An 11,876-nucleotide genomic window follows, 5' to 3' on the forward strand; every position below is an offset into this window, starting at 1 on the left:
CAGGAGCTGCACCAATAGCTCGTGCTCCTTACAGACTCGCACCCAGCGAGATGAAAGAACTGCAAAGCCAATTACATGAACTTTTAGAACGTGGTTTCATTCGACCAAGCACATCACCGTGGGGAGCTCCTGTTTTGTTTGTCAAGAAGAAAGATGGTACATTCAGGTTGTGTATCGACTACCGAGAGTTGAACAAACTTACCATCAAGAACTGCTACCCACTACCGAGAATCGACGACTTATTTGATCAACTACAAGGCTCGTCTGTTTATTCAAAGATTGACTTACGTTCCGGGTATCATCAAATGCGGGTGAAAGAAGATGATATTCCAAAGACTGATTTCAGAACACGTTACGGTCATTACGAGTTTATGGTCATGCCGTTTGGTTTAACTAATGCACCAGCTGTGTTCATAGATCTTATGAACCGAGTGTGTGGACCATACCTTGACAAGTTTGTCATTGTTTTCATTGATGACATACTTATTTACTCAAAGATTGACCAAGAACATGGTGAACATTTGAGAAAGGTGTTAGAAGTATTGAGGAAGGAAGAATTGTACGCTAAGTTTTCAAATTGTGCATTTTGGTTGGAAGAAGTTCAATTCCTCGGTCACATAGTGAACAAAGAAGGTATTAAGGTGGATCCGGCAAAGATAGAAACTGTTGAAAAGTGGGAAACCCCGAAAACTCCGAAACACATACGCCAGTTTTTAGGACTAGCTGGTTACTACAGAAGGTTCATCCAAGACTTTTCCAGAATAGCAAAACCCTTGACTGCATTAACGCATAAAGGGAAGAAATTTGAATGGAATGATGAACAAGAGAAAGTGTTTCAGTTATTGAAGAAAAAGCTAACTACGGCACCTATATTGTCATTGCCTGAAGGGAATGATGATTTTGTGATTTATTGTGACGCATCAAAGCAAGGTCTCGGTTGTGTATTAATGCAACGAACGAAGGTGATTGCTTATGCGTCTAGACAATTGAAGATTCACGAACAAAATTATACGACGCATGATTTGGAATTAGGCGCGGTTGTTTTTGCATTAAAGACTTGGAGGCACTACTTATATGGGGTCAAAAGTATTATATATACCGACCACAAAAGTCTTCAACACATATTTAATCAGAAACAACTGAATATGAGGCAGCGTAGGTGGATTGAATTATTGAATGATTACGACTTTGAGATTCGTTACCACCCGGGGAAGGCAAATGTGGTAGCCGACGCCTTGAGCAGAAAGGACAGAGAACCCATTCGAGTAAAATCTATGAATATAATGATTCACACTAACCTTACTACTCAAATAAAGGAGGCGCAACAAGGAGTTTTAAAAGAGGGAAATTTAAAGGATGAAATACCCAAAGGATCGGAGAAGCATCTTAATATTCGGGAAGACGGAACCCGGTATAGGGCTGAAAGAATTTGGGTACCAAAATTTGGAGATATGAGAGAAATGGTACTTAGAGAAGCTCATAAAACCAGATACTCAATACATCCTGGAATGGGGAAGATGTACAAGGATCTCAAGAAACATTTTTGGTAGCCGGGTATGAAAGCCGATGTTGCTAAATACGTAGGAGAATGTTTGACGTGTTCTAAGGTCAAAGCTGAGCATCAGAAACCATCAGGTCTACTTCAACAACCAGAAATCCCGGAATGGAAATGGGAAAACATTACCATGGATTTCATCACTAAATTGCCAAGGACTGCAAGTGATTTTGATACTATTTGGGTAATAGTTGATCGTCTCACCAAATCAGCACATTTCCTGCCAATAAGAGAAGATGACAAGATGGAGAAGTTAGCACGACTGTATTTGAAGGAAGTCGTCTCCAGACATGGAATACCAATCTCTATTATCTCTGATAGGGATGGCAGATTTATTTCAAGATTCTGGCAGACATTACAGCAAGCATTAGGAACTCGTCTAGACATGAGTACTGCCTATCATCCACAAACTGATGGGCAGAGCGAAAGGACGATACAAACGCTTGAAGACATGCTACGAGCATGTGTTATTAATTTCGGAAACAGTTGGGATCGACATCTACCGTTAGCAGAATTTTCCTACAACAACAGCTACCATTCAAGCATTGAGATGGCGCCGTTTGAAGCATTTTATGGTAGAAAGTGCAGGTCTCCGATTTGTTGGAGTGAAGTGGGGGATAGACAGATTACGGGTCCGGAGATTATACAAGAAACTACCGAGAAGATCATCCAAATTCAACAACGGTTGAAAACCGCCCAAAGTCGACAAAAGAGCTACGCTGACATTAAAAGAAAAGATATAGAATTTGAAATTGGAGAGATGGTCATGCTTAAAGTTACACCTTGGAAAGGCGTTGTTCGATTTGGTAAACGAGGGAAATTAAATCCAAGGTATATTGGACCATTCAAGATTATTATCGTGTCGGACCAGTAGCTTACCGACTTGAGTTACCTCAACAACTCGCGGCTGTACATAACACTTTCCACGTCTCGAATTTGAAGAAATGTTTTGCTAAAGAAGATCTCACTATTCCATTAGATGAAATCCAAATCAACGAAAAACTTCAATTCATCGAAGAACCCGTCGAAATAATGGATCGTGAGGTTAAAAGACTTAAGCAAAACAAGATACCAATTGTTAAGGTTCGATGGAATGCTCTAGAGGACCCGAGTTCACCTGGGAGCGTGAAGATCTAGATGAATAAGAAATACCCGCATCTATTTCCAGAAGATTCGTCAACACCTTCAACAGCTTAAAATTTCGGGACGAAATTTATTTAACGGGTAGGTACTGTAGTGACCCGAACTTTTCCATGTTTATATATATTAATTGAGATTGATATTTACATGATTAAATGTTTCCAACATGTTAAGCAATCAAACTTGTTAAGACTTGATTAATTGAAATAGGTTTCATATAGACAATTGACCACCCAAGTTGACCGGTGATTCACGAACGTTAAAACTTGTAAAAACTATATGATGACATATATATGGATATATATATAGTTAACATGATACTATGATAAGTAAACATATCATTAAGTATATTAACAATGAACTACATATGTAAAAACAAGACTACTAACTTAATGATTTTTAAACGAGACATATATGTAACGATTATCGTTGTAAAGACATTTAATGTATATATATCATATTAAGAGATAATCATACATGATAATATCATGATAATATAATAATTTAAAATCTCATTTGATATTATAAACATTGGGTTAACAACATTTAACAAGATCGTTAACCTATAGGTTTCAAAACAACACTTACATGTAACGACTAACGATGACTTAACGACTTAGTTAAAATGTATATACATGTAGTGTTTTAATATGTATTTATACACTTTTGAAAGACTTCAATACACTTATCAAAATACTTCTACTTAAAAAAATGCTTACAATTACATCCTCGTTCAGTTTCACCAACAATTCTACTCGTATGCACCCGTATTCGTACTCGTACAATACACAGCTTTTAGATGTATGTACTATTGGTATATACACTCCAATTATCAGTTCTTAGCAGCCCATGTGAGTCACCTAACACATGTGGGAACCATCATTTGGCAACTAGCATGAAATATCTCATAAAATTACAAAAATATGAGTAATCATTCATGACTTATTTACATGAAAACAAAATTACATATCCTTTATATCTAATCCATACACCAACGACCAAAAACATCTACAAACACTTTCATTCTTCAATTTTCTTCATCTAATTGATCTCTCTCAAGTTCTATCTTCAAGTTCTAAGTGTTCTTCATATATTCTACAAGTTCTAGTTACATAAAATCAAGAATACTTTCAAGTTTGCTAGCTCACTTCCAATCTTGTAAGGTGATCATCCAACCTCAAGAAATCTTTATTTCTTACAGTAGGTTATCATTCTAATACAAGGTAATAATCATATTCAAACTTTGGTTCAATTTCTATAACTATAACAATCTTATTTCAAGTGATGATCTTACTTGAACTTGTTTTCGTGTCATGATTCTGCTTCAAGAACTTCTAGCCATCCAAGGATCCGTTGAAGCTAGATCCATTTTTCTCTTTTCCAGTAGGTTTATCCAAGGAACTTAAGGTAGTAATGATGTTCATAACATCATTCGATTCATACATATAAAGCTATCTTATTCGAAGGTTTAAACTTGTAATCACTAGAACATAGTTTAGTTAATTCTAAACTTGTTCGCAAACAAAAGTTAATCCTTCTAACTTGACTTTTAAAATCAACTAAACACATGTTCTATATCTATATGATATGCTAACTTAATGATTTAAAACCTGGAAACACGAAAAACACCGTAAAATCGGATTTACGCCGTCGTAGTAACACCGCGGGCTGTTTTGGGTTAGTTAATTAAAAACTATGATAAACTTTGATTTAAAAGTTGTTATTCTGAGAAAATGATTTTTATTATGAACATGAAACTATATCCAAAAATTATGGTTAAACTCAAAGTGGAAGTATGTTTTCTAAAATGGTCATCTAGACGTCGTTCTTTCGACTGAAATGACTACCTTTACAAAAATGACTTGTAACTTATTTTTCTGACTATAAACCTATACTTTTTCTGTTTAGATTCATAAAATAAAGTTCAATATGAAACCATAATAATTTGATTCACTCAAAACGGATTTAAAATGAAGAAGTTATGGGTAAAACAAGATTGGATAATTTTTCTCATTTTAGCTACGTGAAAATTGGTAACAAATCTATTCCAACCATAACTTAATCAACTTGTATTGTATATTATGTAATCTTGAGATACCATAGACACGTATACAATGTTTTGACCTATCATGTCGACACATCTATATATATTTCGGAACAACCATAGACACTCTATATGTGAATGTTGGAGTTAGCTATACAGGGTTGAGGTTGATTCCAAAATATATATAGTTTGAGTTGTGATCAATACTGAGATACGTATACACTGGGTCGTGGATTGATTCAAGATAATATTTATCGATTTATTTCTGTACATCTAACTGTGGACAACTAGTTGTAGGTTACTAATGAGGACAACTGACTTAATAAACTTAAAACATCAAAATATATTAAAAGTGTTGTAAATATATTTTGAACATACTTTGATATATATGTATATATTGTTATAGGTTTGTGAATCAACCAGTGGCCAAGTCTTACTTCCCGACGAAGTAAAAATCTGTGAAAGTGAGTTATAGTCCCACTTTTAAAATCTAATATTTTTGGGATGAGAATACATGCAGGTTTTATAAATGATTTACAAAATAGACACAAGTAAGTGAAACTACATTCTATGGTTGAATTATCGAAATCTAATATGCCCCTTTTTATTAAGTCTGGTAATCTAAGAATTAGGGAACAGACACCCTAATTGACGCGAATCCTAAAGATAGATCTATTGGGCCTAACAAACCCCATCCAAAGTACCGGATGCTTTAGTACTTCGAAATTTATATCATATCCGAAGGGTGTCCCGGAATGATGGGGATATTCTTATATATGCATCTTGATAATGTCGGTTACCAGGTGTTCACCATATGAATGATTTTTATCTCTATGTATGGGATGTGTATTGAAATATGAAATCTTGTGGTCTATTATTATGATTTGATATATATAGGTTAAACCTATAACTCACCAACATTTTTGTTGACGTTTTAAGCATGTTTATTCTCAGGTGATTATTAAGAGCTTCCGCTGTCGCATATTTAAATAAGGACGAGATTCGGAGTCCATGCTTGTATGATATTGTGTAAAAACTGCATTCAAGAAACTTATTTTGTTGTAACATATTTGTATTGTAAACCATTATGTAATGGTCGTGTCTAAACAGGATATTTTAGATTATCATTATTTGATAATCTACGTAAAGCTTTTTAAACCTTTATTGATGAAATAAAGGTAATGGTTTGTTTTAAAATGAATGCAGTCTTTGAAAAACGTCTCATATAGAGGTCAAAACCTCGCAACGAAATCAATTAATATGGAACGTTTTTAATCAATAAGAACGGGACATTTCAAATAACATACAAGCACTATACTATCATATTAAATATTAAACTCAGTCAAATAAAGGAAAGATCAAAAAGTTAGGGTTAGGGTTTATACCCTAATCAATAATTGATTTATGTAGACGCGTAGAGAACGAGATGAGGAACCCGATTATGTGAACAATCAATTGATCCAAGCTAGTTTTTGGTTGATGATGATGATGATGATGATGATGTTGGGTTTGGTATTCGGTAGCCAAAGGAGAAAAGAGAAAGGGGAGAAAACTTGAGAGAAAATAGAAAACTTGGTTATGGTGAAATGAAAAATGAAAAGTGAAAAATGGGAAAAACAAAGGCAAGGCTCCCCCCCCCCCTCTAAGGGATTCGGCCGAAATTGTCATGGGGGTGGGACCCATTGGCCTACTTTTGTGATTTGGTAAGTTACTTGTGGCCCGAACGCTCGAATGAAACCCAAAACGCGAAAACGCTACTACGCGATTAAATATTCGGAAAGACAACAAATACGCGACGAATAAAATATATAAACACTATATATAATCATATGACATTAAAATATCAAATTTTAAAATAATTTGGATTTAAAAATCTCAAAAGTTTGACCATTGGTTTGAAAACCTAAAAGATTCGCCGGATAGAAATCCATGACACGTAGAAACGTACAATTTAAAATATGAATACAAATATTCACATAACACATCATAATTAATATATTATTACTAAAATAATAATATAGTTCATAGAAATTACATGGCGCGAATAACAATTAACGGACGTTAAATAATAAATGGTAAAAGATAATGGAAAAAGTAGGGTCGTGACAGTACCTTCCAGTTACGGAAATTTCGTCCTGAAATTTAAGCAGATGAAGGGGTTGACTCGACATCTGAGAACAAATACGGGTACTTCTACCTCATCTGAACTTTACGTTCCCAAGTGAACTCGGGACTGCGTTTGACATTCCATCTTACTCGGACGATAGGAATTCTACTCTGCTTGAGTGTCTTAACCTCTCGATCCATAATTTCAACAGGTTCCTCAATAAAGTGGAGTTGTTTATCAACATGAAGCTCCTCAAGAGGAATGGTCTCATCGGCCTCGGCAAACATTTTTTCAAATTCGATACATAAAAAACGTCATGAATAGCACTGAGTTCTTGTAGCAATTTCAAACGATAAGCCACGGGTCCAACTCTCTCTGTAATCTCAAACGGTCCAACAAAACGAGGATTCAACTCTCCCCTTTTACCAAAATGTACCACACCTTTCCAAGGTGATACCTTCAACCTAACACGGTCACTAACTTGAAATTCTATATCCTTCCTTCTCTTATCGGCATAACTCTTTTGCCGACTTCTAGCGGTTCTCAATCTTTCTTTAATCTGTACGATCTTCTCGGTAGTCTCATGAATAATTTCTGGGCCTGTGAGTATAATTGAAATGGTTTCTCTGTATCTTTCTCATTGCACACAAAAACAATATATAGTACAACATTTACAACTGTCATCCATGAATTACGGATGTGACAAAGCTATTTACAACTCATAAGAAATCAAGATAATAGCTATTCTAAAAATACATAAAGATACAAAATATAGAAAAGATATACACGTCTTAATATGCCCCCGCAGTTGGAACGGGAGGTAAGGAACGTACGTTCAAACTGGATTTAAACTCCGTAAATAACCGAGTAGGTAGTCCCTTAGTAAAGATATCAGCATACTGAGAAGAGGTAGGGACGTGCAGAACACGAATGTCACCTCTAGCAACCTTATCACGAATGAAATAGATGTCGATCTCAATGTGTTTCGTGCATTGATGTTGGACCGGATTGGTGGAAAGGTAAACTGCACTCACATTATCACAATAGACCAAAGTAGCATGAGAGAGAGGTGAGTGAAGTTCGCGAAGAAGGTTGCGTATCCAACAAGTCTCAGCAACAGAATTTGCAACTGCGCGATATTCAGCTTCGGTACTGGAGTGAGACACGGTTGCTTGTGTTTTAGAAGACCAGGATAAGAGATTGTCACCCAAAAAAAACATAATACCTAGATGTAGAGCGGCGAGTGTTAGGATAACCTCCCCAATCTGTGTCTGAGTAGGCAATGAGTTTTGTGGTGGAGGACGGAAAAATCTGAAGTCCATTATCAATAGTCCCACTAACATAACGTAATACACGTTTAAGGGCACTGAAGTGAGGTTCTCGTGGGTCATGCATAAACAAACACAACTGTTGAACTGCATATGTAATGTCAGGCCGGGTAAAGGTCAAATATTGTAGAGCACCTGCTAGACTGTGATATAGAGTTGGATCTGCGACTGGGGGCCCATTGGGTCCAAGTTTGGATTGTGTATCAACAGGAGTGTTGCAAGGCTTACAATTAGACATATCAGCCCGATCCAAAATATCAAGTACATATTTCCGTTGAGATAAAAACATGCCTTGTGAAGTACGAGTGGCGGAAATCCCCAAAAAATAATCAAGTGGTCCGATATCAGTCATGGCAAATTCTTTGCCAAGTGAAGAAATAATCTGTCTTAGAAGAGGCGAGGAGGAAGCAGTGAGAATAATGTCATCAACATAGAGTAATAAATAGGCTACATTAGTCCCCTGTCTGTAAATAAAAAGTGAGCTATCACATCGACTGTGAGTAAACCCAAACTGTAAAGCATACTGAGTAAATCGGTAAAACCAAGCTCGAGGTGCCTGTTTGAGTCCATACAGAGATTTGCGAAGACGACAAACATAATCAGGGTTACATGAATCCCGAAAACCCGGAGGCTGGTGCATATAATCAGTCTCGGACAGATCACCATGTAAAAATGCATTCTTGACATCAAGTTGATGGATAGGCCAATTCCGAGAAACAGAGAGACTCAAAACAGTCCGAATAGTCGCGGGTTTAACCACTGGACTAAAAGTCTCACCACAATCGATACCAGGTCTTTGACTTTTCCCATTAGCCACCAAGCGAGCTTTAAACCTGTCTAAAGACCCATCAGAGCATAACTTACATTTAAACAACCACATAGATCTAACAATATTGACTCCTAAAGATCCCGGAACCAAAACCCAAGTACCATTCTTAATCAAAGCATTATATTCATCGATCATTGCCTGTTTCCAGTTAGGGTCATTAAGGGCTTGGATGTGCGATTTGGGGATGTCGGGTGGGGTAGTAACATATAAGTTCATGCGAGAGATGGGTTTAGAAATTCCGGTTTTAGCACGTGTGAGCATGGGATGTTGGTTCTAGGTGGTGGAGGAAGAGGGGACCGGACCAGTCGGAGTAGAAGGAGGAGGGGCTTCGATATTGGAAGAAGGCAAAGGTGGAGGAGACAAGGGTAAGTCTGAGGATGCGGAATTGGAGGTAGTGATTGGAGGTTCGCGATGATGATGAGGGTTAGGTTGAAACTCACCAGGGATATCGAGGAAGGAATATGAGGGAGAAGATTTAGGTTGCATGGAACCAAAAGGGAAGGTAGTCTCATCAAAGGTGACATGACGAGATATTATAATCTTTTTAGATTCTAAGTCAAGGCATCGATACCCGCGATGATTGGATGGGTAACCAAGAAAGATGCATGGGGTGGAGCGTTTTGCGAGTTTGTGAGTGGTGTGGAGGTGTGGATAGCATAAATATCCAAACACATGAAGATGAGAGAATTTAGGGTTTTTGTTAAAAAGACGGGTGAAAGGATGTCATTTGAGATGGATATAGAGGGTAGGATGTTAAAGAGATGTGTGGCCATATGAAGAGCCTCAACCCAATATTCGGGAGGTATGCGGGCGTGAAAAAGTAGCGAGCGGATGCAGTTATTGATGGTGCGGATCATGCATTCTGACATCCCATTTTATTGGGAGGTGTATGGACATGAGAAGCGAAATTCAATACCGTGAGTGGCAAAGAGTTCATGAAAGGAGGTGTTGTCGTATTCTCCCCCATTATCACACTGAAAGGTTTTGATTTTGGTGTTAAAGTGGTTTTGGACATATGCATGAAACTGGAGGAATTTTGAGTAGACGTCAGATTTCTTTCGAAGGGGATAAACCCATAAAAAATGCCTATAATGGTCTAATAATAACATATAATATTTAAAACCTCCTACGCTAGTAATGGGTGATGTCCATAAATCAGAATGTATTATCTCAAATGGTTTGGAAACAATCGAAGTAGAACGAGAAAAAGGTAACCGAATATGTTTTCCTAACTGACACGCATTACATAAAGTATTAGCCGGAGCTTTATTACAATTGAAAAAACCACAAGATACTAAAGTACGTAAAATATGATCGCATGGGTGTCGAAGTCGGTTATGCCAAAGAGGTTGACTTGTTGAAAGTAAAGAAATCTTGGATAGTTTTGAAGGGGTGACAGGATAAAGGTCACCATCACTGTCACATCGGAGAAGGGTGTGTCTGGTCCGGGCATCCTTCACAGAAAAACTAAAATCTTCAAACTCAATTGTAGTCTTATTATCTTTGTTGAATTGTTTAACAGAAATTAAGTTTTTGACAATATTGGGTGTAACAAGAATATTATGGAGGTGTAAAAGTCGATATGGGTTGGGTAAGGTAGCATTACCAGATGTTAATACAGGTATGGTGGAACCGTCACCGACAATAACTGATGAAACAATGTTTTTATTAAAAATAGAACTGAGTTTACCTGGATCCGAGGCAAGATGGGATGTAGCTCCGGTGTCCATGTACCAACCGTCATCATTAGGATCTTGGAGTGAACATGCATTAAATGCATGAGGGAGGGAGGTGGCATCTCCACTATTTTTTGAAGGAAACCATGACCATGGAGGCGTCATTCCAGAAGAATTTCCAGCAACGAAGGCTTGTGGGTTGGGTCCAAGAATCCCAGAAGTGTTGGGCTGAGAGTACTGCTGCCTGTTGGAATTATTAATGTGATTAAGGCCACTGTTAAAATAATTATGTGAGTAGTTGGGCCTCCAAGTCCATGGTGGAGGCTGAGCCCAATTAAAATTGGGAGCTAAATACGTAACAGTACCATAGGGATTAATATTCCCTCCGTCTCTTTTGTTTCCACGAGAATTACCGCCGCTGCTATTTTTGTTATCATTAATACGCCTACCACCACCATCTCTATTATATCGATTCCCGTTATTATTCCGGTTATTATTCCGGCAGCCGTTGTTCCTATTTCCACCAATTGTTCCATTATTGCTGTTGTGGTTTGAATCAGTGAACAAAATTGTGGGGCTAGAACTATGGTCAGAATGTGAAGGAGTGGCGAGCGGAGGTTTGCGATTATTCATTCGTTTCTCTGCTAGCAAAAGCATCGAACGAGCCTGGAGGAAGGTCAAGAACTTTTCTCGGTGAGTGATTATTTCAGCAGAGTTATCGAATTTTTCGGGCAAACCGTTTACCATGTGCATGACAAGAGTTTTATCTTCCACCGGAGAGTCAATATTTCCGATCAAGTCTGCGATGGTTTGAATTCGACGGCAATATTCGGTGATGGTGTTGTCACCGAGGACAATTGAATGGAGTTAATTATGAAGTTCAACAACACGGCTTTCCTTATTGTTACGGAACAAACTCTCAATATGTTCCCAAAGTTGATGCTCGGAGAATCGGCGTTTGACAACCGATTGAAGAAGAGGTTTGGCGAGAGTTCCATAGATCCACAGCTTTACCAGGGAGTCGGTTTCTTCCATACTTTGTCATCGTCACCGATTGGTTTGCTCGAGCCATCTAGATGACCGATGAGATCAAAAGTCATACAATGGGTCTCAAATAGTTCTCGCCATGAATCATAATTGAGTTCCTCAAGGTCGAGATTCAAAGGGACGAATGTACGAATATTTGAGACACCAAAG

The 11,876-nt window shown here is 37.6% G+C and overlaps 1 protein-coding gene across 1 annotated transcript; it reads right to left on the minus strand.

Moving 5' to 3' along the window:
- Nucleotides 1-9,276: 9,276 nt before the first annotated feature.
- On the minus strand, nucleotides 9,277-11,426 carry LOC139875839 (uncharacterized). The gene is made up of 2 exons (XM_071863134.1): nucleotides 10,694-11,426; nucleotides 9,277-9,554 (listed from the first exon to the last, which is right to left on the minus strand). Exons 1-2 carry the CDS (start codon nucleotides 11,424-11,426, stop codon nucleotides 9,277-9,279), a joined length of 1,011 nt encoding a protein of 336 aa, XP_071719235.1.
- Between the last annotated feature and the right edge of the window lie 450 nt (nucleotides 11,427-11,876).

Source organism: Rutidosis leptorrhynchoides, chromosome 11 (genome assembly GCF_046630445.1).
Source record: "Rutidosis leptorrhynchoides isolate AG116_Rl617_1_P2 chromosome 11, CSIRO_AGI_Rlap_v1, whole genome shotgun sequence".
NCBI lineage: Eukaryota > Viridiplantae > Streptophyta > Magnoliopsida > Asterales > Asteraceae > Rutidosis > Rutidosis leptorrhynchoides.

Bases quoted from the DNA above. Each gene is read 5' to 3' on its own strand.
- LOC139875839 (XM_071863134.1), bottom strand. From the start codon at position 11,426: ATGGTAAACGGTTTGCCCGAAAAATTCGATAACTCTGCTGAAATAATC. The intron at 9,555-10,693 runs GTAAACTCAGTT...GCCTTGACTTAG, and splicing joins CCATCTTGCCTCGGATCCAG to AATCTAAAAAGATTATAATA.